The sequence below is a fragment of the Spodoptera frugiperda genome, chromosome 29 (assembly GCF_023101765.2).
Source record: "Spodoptera frugiperda isolate SF20-4 chromosome 29, AGI-APGP_CSIRO_Sfru_2.0, whole genome shotgun sequence".
NCBI lineage: Eukaryota > Metazoa > Arthropoda > Insecta > Lepidoptera > Noctuidae > Spodoptera > Spodoptera frugiperda.
This window is the reverse complement of record NC_064240.1, coordinates 745,170-763,702: the sequence shown is the minus strand read 5'-3', so window position 1 is coordinate 763,702 and position 18,533 is coordinate 745,170. Positions and strand designations below refer to the sequence as shown.

The 18,533-nt window shown below is 37.3% G+C and overlaps 1 protein-coding gene across 4 annotated transcripts in view; it reads left to right on the top strand.

Annotated features, from left to right (window-relative positions):
• LOC118268665 (uncharacterized) overlaps positions 1 to 13,278 on the top strand; it is a 51,319-nt gene extending 38,041 nt beyond the window's left edge. For 2 of the 4 annotated variants that reach the window (XM_035583238.2, XM_035583237.2), the window contains exons 3-8: positions 5,427 to 5,570; positions 6,357 to 6,518; positions 6,707 to 6,883; positions 7,117 to 7,356; positions 10,035 to 10,279; positions 10,928 to 13,278. In XM_035583238.2, the coding sequence (XP_035439131.2) occupies positions 5,427 to 5,570; positions 6,357 to 6,518; positions 6,707 to 6,883; positions 7,117 to 7,356; positions 10,035 to 10,279; positions 10,928 to 10,996 (1,037 nt within the window). In that variant the 3' untranslated portion in view covers positions 10,997 to 13,278. The remainder of the gene's footprint in view (positions 1 to 5,426; positions 5,571 to 6,356; positions 6,519 to 6,706; positions 6,884 to 7,116; positions 7,357 to 10,034; positions 10,280 to 10,927) is intronic. The other 2 variants (XM_035583239.2, XM_035583240.2) reach the window with 2 other exon arrangements.
• The last annotated feature ends 5,255 nt before the right edge of the window (positions 13,279 to 18,533 follow it).

The following is an 18,533-nucleotide window of genomic DNA, read 5'->3' as shown; positions in this document are numbered from 1 at the left end:
ATTATCCACAGAATATCCACTGCTAAACATAGGCTTCCTAAATGTGCATATGAAATTGTATGTTTGTAAACGTAACCACGACATAGGAAAAAATCCTAGTGTGGGGCAATCTGATAAGTTCAGTAAACCCCAACATGTGTTTTTACTCGGAAGATATCAAAAATAATACGATCACTGTATGTTAAAATGCCAAAGAAAATCCTTGATGTGTTTCTTTTTACTTTTTGCAAGTAATCCTAACCTGAAAACGTCCCTCATACAAACACACGCTGATGAGGGAAAGGCAAGCGTAGGTATATTTATTTACTTAGGATCGGATCGGTTAACGTATTTGCTTAAAAGCTTAAATATTTTTTATTTGTTTTCATTCAACATCTCGCTTTCGGATGAAAAGGTAAACTGACTTATGTAGGTACAAGAGAAATATGATAGATTTCTCTAATCTAATATTTTCTTAAGAATACAATGACATCTTATTATAACTATTGAAATCTAGCTTGACGGAATGATACCAAGGCCTCACAGAAAACCATTTGCAAACGCATCCACAACTCAAAATTCAAGGCAATGTTTTCTGCAAAAAACTTAAACAACCTAATATTAATATCTATCTACAATCTAGATACATAATATCAAAAGCAAAACGAAACATAATCTTACCCTACAATATAATAACAGCGCGGTACAGCCTGCCTTGCGGTGCGCCAGCCTTGGCAGACACGCAGATATGGTCTGGCTCAGGCCAACATGGCAGGCATTTCATTGCTAATTGTTCGTGCCATATGGCCAGACATTGCTTGTATTATATGGTAACGTGTAATGGAAGTTTAGATTATTATACGAATGACTGTATTTTTGGTTAAAGGAGGAGTGCATGACGATGTACCTAGCACATAAGGTGTTCTAAAATTGTCTGCCACGGTTATAAAGGAAGGTAGTGTTGTGTTTGATAATTACAATAGTGAAGAAATTTCATATCCCGGAATTTCAGAACACCTAGGTATAAGTTGCTTTTATTCGAAGTCTTAAAATTCAAGACTTTTCTTTTAACTAAAATGAGATGACGTTACATAAGATGGATAATCTTCGACACAATTTGAAAGTTCGATCGAGCTATCTAAGACCTACCTAGCATTAAATGGCAGGTCTCTAAACATTTTCATCCCACGTAACCGAACACGAACAGATTGTTATTAATTTTGCCATTTGATATTTTCATCCTTGCCGATCCGATTTCTACCGTATTATAATATTGATTCAAAGTCAAGTTATCAGGGCATAAAATTGATCCCCGTATCCTCACGCCTTTTATCGCTGAAGCGGTAGACAGAGGTGCACGTTACGGCACTAATACCACTGTACAATGGACAACACTTTTCAACATATGTTTGATATGTTATAAGTAATAGAAGGTGAGCCTATTGGCATGAGAAGAAAATGTATCTACTGTAAATAAAATCCAATAATTCGCCGGCATATCTGGAAGTCATTAGAGGAGGTCTATGTTCAACAGTGAACGTCTTGCGGCTGAACGTCTTGTCCAGTAACATTGTTGAAAAAGACATACTTTTTTAAGACACCTTATAACACGGCACGTACACAGCCAATATAAGTTGCAATTTTAAAAACACACTATATTTCGAAGAATAAGAAGTGTGATTATACATTTAAAGCTATTACGGTTTGACAGCGAAGTAAGTAGGAAATTATCCAGAATTTTCTAGAACAAAAAGCCAATAAAAGTTTAATGAGAGCGACATTTAACACATTTAACAGCTACATTCGACCTATTTGTTGGAAAACTTGAAACCAGAGAGAAAAAAAAGGAACAAACGCGAAGTTCCAAGGCGAGGCGCGCGGCGTCCTCAATCGAACGTCGAGTTCGCTTCCGGTGGAGCCTACTTCCGCCCCCGCGACGGTTCCGCTACACTTGTATAACATACTATGTTGAATTAAATTGCCAATTGTACAACTAATAACTACTTCCTTTATATTTTCTGTTCAATGAAAAGTCTGTTAGCATTTATTGCCGTCATTTATTTCTCTTTATTAGGGGAAGTCCGGGAGAGTTGAACCACTTTTAATATAAAATACCATAATTATTTGTTTATTGGGTTTAGAGAATCGATTATACACTTATGTGGTGCCTTACTTTAGTAGGTATATTTGTGCTTAATTATATTGCTAATAAATGCGCTAGTAACATTTTATTGGCATTTTACTAAAAAATGAAAAATGAGTCAAGTCTCCCTACCAACAGGGACACTTGAACCGAGGTATGGGGAGAGTTGACCATATTGTTTTTGTGGAAAATAAAAATCATTTTCGGCTTCAATCATAGTTTTAATATCTTATCTTATACAGTAATTAACTTGTTTTTAATACTGCTATCAAAGAAAATGTAATTAACATAACATTCTTCAGGGTTCCGTAGCCAAATGGCAAAAAACGGAACCCTTATAGATTCGTCATGTCTGTCTGTCTGTCCGTCCGTATGTCACAGCCATTTATTTCCGAAACTGTTGGGCCTACATAGTTGAAACTCTGTAAGTTGATGTATTTTGTTAACCGCTATCTGAATTTTGAATAAAAATTAATAAATTTAAATATTAAAGGGCACTCCATACATGGAACTGACTAAAAAAAAAATTTTTTTCAGCTAACCTATCAATGATGGGTGTCTATGGATAGGGCTTTAAAAAGGCATTAAGGTTCTTAAAACCATTTTTCGTCAAAATCAACCGTTTGAAAGTTAGACGCTTCCAAAGTGAAAAAATTAGTGTCCCCCCCCCTCTAACTTTTAAAATAAGAGAGTGAAAACCCTCTTTTACATAACTATTAACACCTATAAACCTCAGTAAACCTCTCCAAAGAACATCAAGAATATAAAAATATATATTTAAGTACCTTTATTTATATGTTACCAAATAACGTGGGGCCGTCGCCTCGTGAAGCACCATTAGACGCTCTCCCACAAACACTGTCAACGTTTGACGTGCTCCAGACACTTAGCGCCCTCTCGCGGTCCTTGGGAGCGAACACAACGGACCAAGGACGCTGGAAGGTCGACCGTGGGGTTGTCTACTGATGTCGACTTCAATAAGTCTATTGGTACTCACGCAGATGGTGAAAACATCTTAATTATGTGTGTGTATGAGTTAAATGTTTTAATGGGTTGATAAAAGTAAAACTCTGCAAGTTAAAATATTCCAAAATGTTATCCCTGTATTAACGGCAACATCAACCATTTAAACAGAGTTGGGATTTTAATGCATTCAATTATCACCGGTTATGTTGTTTCAGGAGTAGATAAAATTTATGCAAAGGTTAACCTACCTAATCATAACTTAGACTATTCTTGCACTGACGATATGCAGGTAAGTGCAACGCATAAAACCCAAAATCTTAACGAGTCAGAGTCAGTTAAACAAAAATACCTAATATGAAATGCTTAAGTAATCACAATAATACCTAATTGGAAGGAACAAAACAAGCATCCGTATTTCCTACAAATGAAATCTCGTGTATAAATAGACAGATTTGGCTTAATAATGGAATCGGTCATGGATGAATTACATACATGTTTCTGATATTCCAGATTCTTGAAATGAGATGCAAATTGAACAAAAATAAATGTACATTTTCTCTGTAAAAAAATCCTACACTGCACCCGAAAATACAGAAGACAACTTAGCCCATACAAAATGTTCTAGATACAGACTAGGACATAGGTCTTACTAGACTAGACGATAATCTTGCTAGTGCAGTCCACGACACGTCCACAAATAACGACACGCAAGCAATAGAAGGTGGATGCAACCCACAACGTGCTCAGTATCAGTAATCTCACTGAAAATGAGATTGAAACTAAAATTGCCAAAATTGCATATTTATTCTTGTACAAGCTTATACTGAATAGTTTTTAGCGTTCTGTAACCAAATTGCAAAAAACGGAACCCTTCTTATTGCATGCTGTTGTTATGTAGGTTCTATTGATAAACGTTTCCAGTTTTCGTATTATGATTAGGTTTATGTTGTGTTTTAGTTATTTAGTCCATCTCCTGCTCCTTCTTTAAATGTTTTATGTTTTTTTTTTCAATTTGTATCCAAGGACCTTGTTTCTTTCCCCCTAAAAAAAGAGACTTTGTTTCTTTTCCCGATTCTAACGCGTAAAAATATTACCACCACCTAGTGTCGTGTCCTTTCTTTTTGAATAGGCCGCAACCTTTAAAAACTTGCTGTGTTTTCCAAGAAACATTTAAAAAATTCAGAAGAAAATCTGAACGAAACTTAAAACAACAATATTCATTACTTTGATGTTGGAACAACTTTCCTAATCTCATTAATGATATAAAATTATAATTACTTTGTTCTCGTGTTGTGTTTCCACAGCACTATCGCATTTCTAACATTAACAAGGAAACTTCTGCTTTTATGTTATTAATAAACTGGTATTTTTCAAGGTTGTTATTAGGGAAAAATAACAATACCGCGATACCATATTCGCAGTATTCATTGCCCATTAAAGTTGATTGTGGCTCGCTGATACTGGCTTGCCATTTTGAGTCTTAACATTGTGTAAGGAAAATCACATTTTTCTTCCCTTTTCAACTGTGTTTGTACTAAATAAGTAGTTGGGTTAAAATGAGGTGGTAGACACAGGACACATGTTATGAATATGAGTTACATATCATACTATGTAAAGTCTATTTTAGGAGACGCAAGTGCAATCTATCTATTCACGAGATGAACCTTATTTGACATAACCACTGAACCAACGGAGTGGACCGATAGCAATATCTCAGGGAGCCGATACATATACAATGTAAGACATAGCAGCAAGGCTGGTCCCTACAATATGATCAAATCAACATAGTTAGGTGCTTCAAAGCTTTGGCCTCAATCTCGCCTCGGCCTCCCATTGTGGCATTTCTAGCCACTGGTAATCTTATTGTGTACGTAGTCAAACCTGACATATACATACATACAGTGTAACTGTGTGCCAATGTTAGGAATTGACTTGATAGATTTATGTTCGATTAGCTAATAATACTCGTTATTGTTCCTTTGTTCCACAATTGTGAGCTGCAAGAAAATTATAAATGAATTGATAAACGTAGAATTTTGTTGATATTGGCATTTGCTGAAAAAATGTTTTGAAAGATGTCCTCAATTCCTACCGTACTTTTGTTGACATTAATGCTCATGAGAAATATCTCTTTAGAAAGTTTGTGCCACTTAACTTTGACTCACGAAATCTAACCGAAAAAAGGTATAAGTAATTATTTCCATCATAAAACCACGCTGTTCGATGTTTTTTTTTTAATCTTGTCTTAGTCGTTGAATTGAAACAAGAACCAATCATGTCATCATCTTTTACTATTATTATAACTTAACCTAACAAACACCTGTGTATCTGATTCCAGAGAAGGGCATGTACCTGGGGTCGCCGTGCGAGTTCACCTGCAACCCCAAGCTCATGCACGTGTACTGCGACCCCACCACGGCCTCCTGCCAGTGCGACCCCAAGCACCCAGTCGCCGTCGGCGTCGCCCAGGGATGCGCTAAAGGTATTTTGAAAAACATTCGTTGAAACTTTATAAATTAAAAGACTATTTAAGGCAAGGCAACAGAAACTCCAGATTGTGAATCAAAGAACTACATTCTATAGGTGACCTCAATTGTGACAGCTCATATTTATACGGATTAAAATTCTATTTTCTTCAATAATTTTCAAGACACGTGCCAGAATACGACCTACGTGAAATGAGAGAAACTATCGCACGAGTTCGACTCAGTCTATCGATTTCACTGATTTCAATGAAACAACGTCGCTTTTCATTAAGTTATAAACAAAAGCCGGTTTGGCATTTGATATCACGCGTTCCAATAAAACCTTCGTAGTCCCAAGGTCACGAGTCTGCAACGGAAACCTTAAATGTATACAGGGCTGGAACAAAATGTTTCTATCGGTCCCATTATTTCCATCCGAGCTTTCAAGGTCCCCCTTTTATCCCTTTTGTAGCAAGTTACGTTGTTCGAAACTTGTGAGAACGAGTGCATAGACTAAGTTTCACAAGTATATTATGTTTTGTCGGATTCTGTAGGAAAATTTACCGTTTTGTTTTATCGGCATTTCACTTCTTTGTTTTGGTTAGTGGGAAGGGTGATAATGGATGTTTTATAGATTTACGATGTCGATTAGTTTTTGCACGGGGATACCGTGACTCAACTAACTAAAGAGAAAAATACTTTTCACCAAATTATACCATTTTTATTTAATACCTAACAGTGTATCCTGAAGACATTTTGGACATCATTGAAGACTACTATATAATTTTCATCTCCTTTTCTAGCTAAGAAATTGGGTGAACAGTGTTTCTACCGCGAGACGTGCAAGGCATTCGACAGTCACGCGTCGTGCGTGCAGGTCAACCACAATGCGTACTGCCAATGTGACTCCGGCTACCATCAGACCAGCCACACCAGGCCAACCAACAGGATATTTTGCACCGAAGGTAAAGAGATTTTCTTTACCTTTCCAGCTCAGAACAGAAGATCACCTTTCTTCTTTAACCAATTAAAATCCGTGATTGCTTAAAATTAGGTCTGGGCTGTAAACGAACGTAGGTTCAGAGTTAAATATGTTCTGGTGGACGATAATAAGGAAAGAAGATAGAGCTAATAAAACACCTTGTTCTTCCAGATCTGGTGTTGCTGACGGCCGACATGCCGACGCTACTGGGCGTGGCGTCGGGTATATTCGTGCTAGCCGGCCTGCTGTGCATGGTGCTGCACCTGTACACCAAGGCGCGCTACCACCCCACACACCTGGCCGACGCGAGGCTCACGCCACCTTGTCTGTACTCGCTGAACGATACAGGTCAGTTTACCACTACCCCTATGAATCAAACAAAAATTATGATAAAATTAGTCAGCTAAATTCACGTGATGAGAGAATTCAAGATCTTGTAAGTTAATTGGAAGTCTTTTCGAATGAAGACGCAAATGCTCGTATTTAGTGCCAGTGGTATAAGTAAGACACCTGTCACTTAATGCACAGTAGGCTCATGTATGTAGATTGTGCGTATGCGCTGCACGAAGGTCTGTCTACAGGAGGCACGTTGAGCGGCACGCGTGCATCATCCCGCGCGTCATCGCGCAGCGGCTGCACGTCGGGGACGCTGGACGAGCGCGACGGCGCGGGGTCTCGGCGCGCGTCGCGGCGTGCTGGCGTGGCGGTGTCGGCGTCGCGCGCAGGTGCGGCGCGCACCGCGGCCATCTTGCTAATCTCGCGCCACCTCAAGGCCGTAAGGCGGGACGGCGGCGCGCACCCGCCTAAGTGCGCCGCCAAAGGTGATCTGGATAATGTATGCGGCGCGGTCCCATCATCTGCACGTCTCGGTGTCCGGCTACCGACGGCTCCCGCGCCCAGCCTCAATGCAGGCCTGCTCCGCTTCGTCGGGACCTGAACTATTTAACGACTAGACTCTAATAGGAAACAGACCGGATTTTTTTCAGAGCGACCAACTTTAATAGCACTGATATGATCCCACTTACAACTAGGTCACTTCAGGACCTGGACCGATATTTACTGACTTATTGACTAAGACTGGTCGATTCCTAGGCACGTGAATGACTTTGAATGTCGACAGCACTTGTTCCATACTCCCGCCTGAGTGCGGAGCGGTGCAGGCTGCGCATCGAGGCGGGGTCGCGGGCGCATGAGAGGTCGTCGTCGGCCGTGTCCGTTAGATGTTGCGTCTCGGTGTTAGCGACCAGGACTGACTCCAGTCTGCGACTGATCTCCCACAATACCACCGAATATGCTGAATTTATTCCAAATGTTTTACAGAAACTTTGCTGTACTATTCTGCATGGATTACTTCCCTATCAACGTGTAATGTTTGTACAACAAGTATAAGGTACAAATTCTCTACCCAAATACTTTCTCCTTCTCTGTTTTTAGATCTTTATAGGTAATTAAGTACATAGATAGAGCTTCGCAAAATTATTATTATTTTATACCTTTTCTGTCATCCAAATCATAAATTGAAATTTTTGGGTAAGGGAAGTCAATTACATAAATAATGTTATCCTATTGTTATAAATAGTCGTCTGTTTCCAGAAACTGTAAGTAAACCAATTTAGAACAGGAAATATAACGATAAATTAATGACTGATGGTTAATTACCTACGTGCCTAAGTCTTTATTTAATTGTATCCGCAGTGCATCCACAAACTCATCATACCAATTTTCCTGTTTACTTCGTATCTAGTATCTGGCAATAAGTATTATTCCACCGGTATTTATGAGTTTTATGATCATAAGATCATGCTTTGAATGTTTCTGCAGTTTTATTATTTTCTGTATATCTGAATATCGAACCATCCCAGGAGTCTCAACTATTGATTATGATGACTTTACAACTGGTCTGTTGGGTTACTTATTCCTCAAGCTGGGATGACCACACTTTCCTCTTCTCAGCATATTCGGTGGGTGACAATAGTGACGTAAGTACAGCTTACTGTGTGTGAGGCTTTACTCGTGATTGGCTGGGCTTGGTGGAAACGTGGCGCGACAGTCGCAGGATGAAGTGTTTTGGCGGCGCGAGCAAGATGGCCATGGTCCTTTCTGTCTATCTCTTTCCCACACGCCTAATTTGTATGTGCTAACGAAACTGAAGATGAAATAACAAGGGTTGAAGATGGCAGTGATGCCAGAATTATTAAAGTACGTATTTATAATTCGCTTTACACTACACAGTGCTGCATGGAAGTTGATCGCTTCGACCAATTCCATTTTATATTTTAACAAATAATCGCCTGACTTATTATGACACGAACATTCAACAACAATATTTTACTTATAGCAAAATTGCTCCAACGACACACAAAGTTTTAGTTTCGTTAAATGAATCAGTTAAACATTAATGCAATCAGCAAGCTCATGCATTGCATTCAGGCAGGAACACGCCACAGTTCACACGCCTCGAGCTGCAACTTTACCTCTATCACGACAGCCACAGTCACATTTCCTGCGATTGACATACATGTAGTACTGTTCGCAAGCACAATCGGAGGTAGGCGAAAGCTTCAGTTTCATGGGCCCAGCTCCCTTGATGACTTGACTTTCTAAAATCGTTAGAAGTGTCAAAAATGTATGAGAATTTGAGGATGTCATAGAGTTTTGACATTGTGAAGTAAATGGTATTAGAAAGTGACATCGTCTACGTGGACAGCACTGCTTTTCCGCTTCAATATCTGTGAACACCTCACTGGCTGTGCATGTCTGCTTCCACTCACCTGTTTTTGTATGGAGCCCAACATTACCTACACACTGGAAATCCGTTGGCTTCGAAAACGAATTTTTAAATTCTACTTGACTACTTCTTACTGGTCCTTTTGTACGAGTTGGTCCTTTTGCAATGACAAGCAATTACTTCTTTACAATTAATTTTAAAAATTACTGCTTAAAACAATGTGACACACCACTTAAATCATAAAGAGATGAGTAAAACACATGTACCCATGTAAGTACATGTAGTTATTTTATTTTAACAACATAACAATACAAAATTTTGATACCTGTCTACTTTGAGCCCAAGAATATATGTACCTAGCTAAACTTCTCTTACCTACAAAACTCACCTAAATCTCCATCACCTAACTTTTTGAAGTAAATGTTGTCTCCACAAGTATTTAGGTAAATGTATTTTAATTGTGTACATATTAGCTATTGCTATCCGCTACGCTATATTTGTTCGTTTCTACGTATTGTTTATTATTCTTCTAATAAAAAGTTCAGTATTTTAAATGTTAATCAAAATAAAAAGTAAAATAAACTAGATACTTTAACCATAAGCTTCCACATTAATCACAGCCGAACATTTCAAATAACTTTTTAAAAAGAAAAGAAGCAGCAGTCGCTTCTCACGAATCATAGAAGAAACTAAAGAATATGGAATAGTTCGCACGCATCACCCGTTCCTTTGCAACGTCAAAGAATTTCTAATGCGCTCCTTTTCTCTCAGGTTCGCGACGTCCAAGTCTAACTTCTGTGCAAAGCAGTTCATCGTCTATCCGAAGCTACAGCGCGAGACGATGGGAGAGAGAAAGAGAACAGAAGGAAAGGAGACAGATGAGCATGCGTCTCGCTCAGTTGCACGACAAGATGGCGGCTGGGCGGGAAATGCCGAAGCATGCCCCGACTCCGTCTCCTCGGTCGCCCAACAACTCTACAGATGGACTGCTACCGTCTGTATGTGAAATTAGAGAAGTACGATCATTCCTCCTGTCCTTAGTAGTGGAGACAACCAAGTAAGATTACAGGCTTGTTCTATTTCACGAAGTCCCTAAGGGGCCACTATTTCTCAAACTTTAAGAGGTGCTTGATGTCTCCAGATTACCTCAATATTTTCAAAAGACAAATCACTGATAATATGTAGTTTGTTTCACTACTGAATGAACTTGGCTTTGTTGCCTAATGACTTCGTGAAGTAGAACATTGACTTTTTACCGTACAGTAACAACCAGTGTTGTTTGACCCCAACTCCTTACAAGGTCTGCACGACACCAACATTTCTGTAACCATATACGAAAACCAAGTTACGTTTTCCTTTTCACTGACATGACCCAGATTTGGTAATACAACCTTTTCCGTCTTGTAAACTTTAGCTCTTGACGTAGTTCCGTAATACCCGATGAGTACGTGTTTAAACCTATACTAGGCCCTCCTCTTTCACTAACAATTAAAATAGTCACGTTGATGTAGATATCTATGACACCACAAATACGAATTTTACCAAATACTAAACATTATGCCATATTTACGATTGCGGAATAAGAAGCATTAAAATAGCCGCTTATAAAGACTTCTATAACACCATGAAGTAAGTAACAAAACCGTCTCAATCTTCCATTGCAGTTAATTACAAATCCCGAACAACAGTTGCAAGGAGTGGACGGGCCGTGTTCCAGCTCCTCGCTTTACTGACACCAGGCCCACGGCAAGACGAGGAGGTCGCTGGACTCCTTGTCATCAGACGGCTCGCCAGCCATCGCCTGGATGTAGACCGTCATACCTCGGAGTGACTGAACTGTAACAAATTACCAAATTAGCTACCCACTAAGAAAACGTTTAGTGTATGACCATCGAATGCATGTACATAGAAGAGTGTAAGGAACTTGTAATGATGACAGAGACCCCTACTATTTCACGTCAGGCACCGTAAGCCTACGATCCCAGTTGTTGATATTGTAAGTAAACGCTTAATGCTTATAATTAGATCGATGAGTTTCTGGTTACGTCATGTGGTGCTTGATATTGCTAGAACTATTTCTGGGTTTTGAGGTTAACATGAGTAGCAAGTACGAGAAGCTGGGATTATTTTGTGTCATAGAAAAATATGATGGGGTAACGGAAATATGAATTTTGTAAGCAAAAAAGTGAAAAGCTACTTAGCATACATACGAAGTAGATATAATTTATTCATAACATTTTCTAACAAATAAGGTATGATATTATGAATTCTGAAATCAAGCAACATATGACGTGGTCCTGAACATTCCAGAAAATAAAAGTATAAGACTAGTTAATGATAGTGTTGTAATTTAATAAAAAGTTGTTATAAGCGCATTTATATGATTTGTATCGGTTATACGTGAACCTCTAGATTTATAGGTAAATTTACGCAATAAGTTGATGTTAAATCGAGATGTATATTGATTTGTTATTTAATATTATTATGCGTGGAGCGAGTGAATTGATTTATGTGTTTATATACGTAAATAAATCACCAGATTATTTTTAAACATATCGTTTTATATAAATATGGTATCGACTGTAAGAAACGGCTATAATACTTTTTATATTATCTACTTTTACTAATGTACCTGATTGTTGTTTTCGTTTAAGTGTAAGTGAATTCAACGCATCCATTTTGTTTTTGGACAAACATAATAGCGAGATACTAGGATTAATAAATGTCATGGTTGGAATCTGTAACACGGTCACTTCGCGAGCTATCCGGCTGGAATGTGAAGTAGACTAATGAGTACATATTACTAGACTTAACACACATACAGCTTGACCGTATTGGCTGGTTCATATTTTATTACGAACGTAATTATCATTGGATGAAAACTAATTAATCTGGAAAATCACATCGGACAGCTAATATTAGCCGGCTGGTTCGATAATTGACCGTGTTATCTGGTTTATCTGGTAATCGTGTACATTTAAGGTAATATAGGTATGGAGTGGTTGCGATGTGGCTCCGGCCAGGCCTTATAGTTCAGGAAACTGGAACACGGAAGTGTGCTGATTGATAAAGCATAGAAAACAAAACATTTTGTACTCGTAATGTAAATAAATAGTTCGAGAAATAGTTAATTTAGTGTTCGCTTGCTGAAGTTGGTTGTCTGACACTGTCTGCTTGCTCTAAGTACCCAAGATATTATTTTTATAGGGTCATAGTTTAAGGTTAAGATGAAACGCACATCCCGATAAAAGTTAATAGTTTCTAAAAAGACTTTCAGTGAAGTAAATAATAATTCATTGTCATCGCCAAACTTTTTAGTAGCATGCATCAACTATATTTGACTCCTTTAACTTTAATAATTGCTTAACACATGTAAGTACAAAGTTTACCACCATCATGATGGTTTCGGTCAGTCAGACACCCAAAAGCCTTTCAGCTTCTAAGCGAACCTCCACCCATTCGTATACATGATACACCTCCTAGTATTCATCATTCGATTATTTCGGATGTTTATTCTTATAGTCTGATCTCATAACCTTCCTCATGCTGCTTACCAAAACGGTAGATAGGATAATTGAATCTAATTCCTGTTTTCTTTGAGAACCGATGAAACAACAGCTTTGTGTTGTGGTTCCATCCATTCATTATGATATGAATAAAGGTGCTTATCCTTTGTATTTCCTTTTAAATCAATCGATTGTGATAATGACCTACTACCTTAAGAATATGGTATTGAAGAAAAAACAGCCAAGTGACGTAGACTTGAGAGTTTGGTGTCACATCTCCTACAATTTCTCCTTATTCCTTTCAAAAGCAGACAGTGAAAGATATATTCAATAAAAAATTCGATCAAATTATGTAATCGTGATAATAAATTGTAGTCATTTAAAGAGTATCCCGTTGTTTTGTAATAGCACAAACTGAAGGCGGTTCTAACAAATAATTACTGTGGATTCGACGTCGGATATGTTGTGTTATCGCTGTTTGCATTGCCAAAATAAAATGTCAACTGAAACTGTTTCTTGTTTTACTTCTGTAGCATGTCACACCTACGCTACACAATGCTACTGATTGTGCCATTATTTCTGGAAGCATGAGTCACTACAGACACAAGGGGTTTTCAATCAAAGTCCCTGTATTCAGTTGTGATACATGTATCTAGAAACAAGCTATGTGCTTATGGCTTAACTGCAGTGTAATTAATTTTTATCGGCTTATTTTAATTGTTCTCAATATACCTAGCATTAGACAATTTCTACACAAATCAATAGCCCAAACATCTACAGAGAATTTTGAAACCGAAAACCCTTACACTGGAGAATAAAACTCTGCAACCTTCAGCAGTCGCGTTTGCACGCGCTGGACCAACGAGACGATCTTCAAATAGAAATAGACAAGATATATCTACTTTACTTATAAATAGAACATTCTACGTCTGAAGTATGTTTATTTATATCGAGAGCATCGTGGACAACCGAAGAAGGGCTTCAGTGGATCTTCCTTACGTCAAGTGGTGACGTCATCACTCGACGCCCTTGTCAGGACTTCATTATTGGCTGCCCTCCAGTGTTCGTAGTTTGTTTACAAATTGTATTTCTTTTACTATCTACGTCTACATTACGGTGCGAATGACAACTTTTTTTAGCTAACGTAAAAATATTTGTGATACTTATTACAATTTTGTTTAAAGAAGTCAAGCACCTTCCACTATGCTAATACCCTCGGTTCCAGAATAGACGTCTGGTATTTTGGTGTTTATGTTAGAATTAATACGTATGAAGTGCTGTTTATCTGGAAATCAGACTAGTACATATCTATTAAAATTCTTTTTTTAGGATAGGATTAATGTTGCCTTAGGAATGTGGTCGGAATCTGGATAGGTGTAGAATGTAGGTTTGTAACTGAAGTTGAAACGATTAGACGAACTTAATAAAATAAAATAAAAACTAAAAGAATTACTGAAGCAAGTCACATTAATCCACACACACACACACCATTGTCCCAAAATCTATAGAACACTGCTTCTAGAACTTCTATCATGCATCAACCCATGATACATGTTCCAACAAATAGCTATGATCTTTAGTAATGTTTTATTTTTAACTCATTCTTAACAAACATTCGGACGCACTTATATGAAAACAATGATATAAAATGTAAACAATTTGCTTCCGTAATCATTTTCATCGATATTACTCATTTACTAGATAACGTGTGACTGTGAGAATTACCTTCGAGAATATCCGATAGCCTCTAGGAAATGGCGACCAAATGGACAACTGAAATTAACCGCAGACATTTTACAATCGATCTTTAACAAAAACCTGTATCGATCCAGATATTTGACAAAAACTAAATTCTGTCTTTGAGTAAGCAGCTAGAATATTTAGTGTTTATCTGGTGCATACAACATTTTGATTTGTTAGTGTTTTCAGAGTCCAAATTCCATACAAAAATATCTGGTTTCTAGCCAAAAGATCGTGAGATATTTGCATAAACATTAGCATAACACGTTCTACGTATCAAAGATAATTTTAGCTTATCAATTTAAAATTTGCTCAAGCCTAGAACAGTGTGGAATATGAGTCAGCGGTCAGGTAATCTGATGGAACTTTCGACTGGAGATATGTAGATATAGGATACCTACAAGTACCTATAATTGGAATGCTCAAGGATTGATAACAGTATAAATAATAATTGAATAACGTCATGCACCATCTTTATCTACCAAAACAATACAGAGAATGAGGATAATAGGGTATATGCATGTATTTTTTAAATGTTTTTAAATGGTAATTTACATCATTATATAAATGTTAAAAAAAACCAGCACCAAAAAAAGCAGTTTTAAAATAATAGATTCGTAACAGCATTTTAAACGACCGTCATTTTGGCGCGCTCGCGTGACGTCAAAGTCTATAATAACAGTTGAAACTGCAAAGTGTTTTGGGTCATAATTTGTATATATTTCGTGTTTTACGTGAATTCACTTCAATTACATAATGCAACAGGATAGTAAACCGACTTTTAAATATTGTATCGTGCCCGAGTGTAAAAATACAAATAGAAATGCACCAAATAAAGTATTTTTTCTTGTCCCGAGAGGTGAGGACGTAAGGAGAAAGTGGTGCAAAATCATGAAAAGGGACATGATATCTCCATCAACTTGTTTATATTGTTGTGAAAAGCGTTTTCATCTAATAAGGTATTTTGATACCATAAAGTACTTAATGAAAGTGCAGTGATCGCTAGCAGTTCAAGCAGTCATCATCATCACCATCATCCCGTGTTAGTCCAGTGCTGGACAAAGGCTGAGCCCTATGTCCAACCGTGGACATAAGCCTCAGCCTATGTACTTATGAGAACTTGAGGGAGTGCAAAGCACGCCACTTATACTCAAGCAAAGTGTCAAGTTAATGATACAAAGCAGCCTCAGCTTCAGATAATATGTTTTTCACACAATACAATAAATAACCTTAAAATGTTCTCCCATTCGCATTTTAAGGTTATGTTATTTCCAGGCTATTTCTATTTACTTATAGGTAAAAATTATCCAAAGAAGGCGTCGAAAACCAAATAAATATAATATTTATTGTGTAATTACCTTGCTGCTTTCACTCCTTTTATTTCAGTAGACGTAAAATCCGAATTTGATGTGAAATACGCGGTCATCATAAACACATCAATTTTTGGAAGATTGTCCGATTGTGCCTTGACGTAACCAATATCAGTCATTTCCTGTGACTTTCCTGCCACTCTTTTACGAAACAATATCACTTCAATATCAACTCAAAATCACAAAAAAACTGAATTTCGTTGCAAGCATTCAACAATAGCACTAGTTGATATTTGTTATTATAGACTTTGACGTCACAAACTACTCTGACCAATAGCAATGCGTTTCAACTAATTTGAATTTCCCGCTTATTTTGTGCATTTTGCAATAATTATTTTCTTATTCAAAACAAAATTATATTGAAAATTATTGATAGATTTATAAATCTAAAGGAAAAGAGATTATATGAAAAAAAAATTATCGTTATTTGAATCATGCGCATATACCCTATTAACAAAGGGACATTCCCGAAACATATTTTAGAAATAAGTAATGTGGCAGACTAAGTTTGCATTTTTTGTACCCTTAATTCGTACAAAATACAAACGAGTTTGATTGGTTAGTTCAATCGTGCCAACCAATCAGTGTGCCGAACGCGCTCTCGTTTTGTTTTCGTTCAACGTAAAACAAAATCGTACTAAGGATACTGTTCTGTATGAGTACCTAATATTATTCATATCTAGGTACTCAAACAACTAGAAAGGTACTTCACTTTATTACGCGATAGGCACTATCTAGAATCTACCTATGTGTTATGTTAGGATATGACGGTAGGTACTATACCTATGTAGGTACTTACATATCTGAGTACAGGTACCTCTGTAATGCATGATATATTGATCCCTGATTATTTCGTTGGTCAAACAAAGTATAAACCTATACCAAAATGAGATATGTTTTAGGTAATTTATTTCGAATACTTACCACCTAATATTTTTCCAGACTTTTGCTATTCACTTTATGGTAACGCTACTTACCGCAGCAGACAATTCCTTTTTATGCATCAAAGTAATAATAGAAACAAACGGGATATTGTGGCTTCCTCTAATACACATAATGAACGGGGAAAGGTCGTTGACATGAACGACTTCCAACCGTGACCGGTTACACAGTACCTACATTGAAAATTTGTGGTACTACCTACCTACACACCTATATTTCTACGTAGGTAGTAGTAGTACTTAAGAGGTAACTATTATCTTTAATATCTTTAATTTTATTGTTTTCTGGATGAAAAATCATCTAATGTCTCCTCTGTCCTCCCGCTTGAAGGTTGCACTACTTGAACCTTCCCACTATCTTTCATGCTTTGATTGTTCAGAGTTGGGATCGAGTTAAAAAAGCATTCTATTCTTGTGGCTAAACGAAGAGATATGAATTAGGTATGAGTAGGTAGTGGCTTCGCCTGCGTTTTCGTGGTATAAAAAGTAGCCTAATTTGTGTTATTCCATAAATAATCTATCCCTGTTCTTAATTTCATACCGATCCATTTAACCGTTTTGACGTGATTGAGTAATAAACACATACTTACAAACTCACAAACTTTCACATTTATAATTTTAGTAAGATTAGTACTAATTAAATGAATGAAAAATAAATAATTATTTCTAAGCACTCTTACAAATAATAATAATTTAACTTGTCACTACAAGAGAATGCCCTTGCCACGATCCGTTATTTAAACCTACACATCACAAGCTCACTAGCAAATAATAACTTCTCCATGACTATCCGTCCAAAAATGGAAAACTTCATCTGTGAGTGTGGGAGTTACCTACTTTATATCCGCCATAGGTGTGCTGTTGTAGACAATAGACAAAACAAAAGGAATTAAAACAATTGTAGGCATTAAATAAGACCATGAGTTAAAGTTGTATCTAGGTACCTATTTCAAAATGTTTATTCAGGCATTTATTTTAACATAACTAGAATTGAATGACTAGGTAGGTACACCGCGACACGCAAGTATCTAAACCTAGCTAGAGTTCTTGGTAAACTGTTTCCTTGATCGGCGGGCGGTGTGCAAAACTGGAAGGTAAGTAAGTAGGTACTTACCTATGTACAAATGTAGGTATATCTGCCCATCAAAATTAAAGATGGATGGATTTCCCTTACCAGGTAGGTCATTGCACTGTACATGCACCTTAGGTATATACCACCTACCTAGCAGGTCGAGCTAGAGCAATCTCAATTCCACATCTTCTAAATGTAGGTACCTAATAATTTCTCGGTCCTATTTATAGGTCAACCGTTGCTCTTTCTCGCGAAATACTATAAATAAAACTCGCTTCCAGACTATTCGTTTGATATTATTATAATTTTTAAACTACTTACTACATTCACAAATCGTTGGAATCCGAGATTCCACAAAGTTGTAAGTGAAATAAGGCAATATACATAACAGATGGTATTTAAAATACCTATTTATCACACACACATGAATCAAAATGGTAGGCAAGTAGGTAGACCTAGCATAGGTTGCACAGAACACAACCTTAGTTTTGCAAGACACGAGAAGTGCCGGGGTCGTGAACAGTGATTTGGGGAAGTATACTTGACACGAATTGAGACCTAGTGTTGAGTAGGTAACTAACTTCGAAAGATGAATGATAGTAAACGTAAATTGTGTCTATGATTGTAAATTGAGCGACATC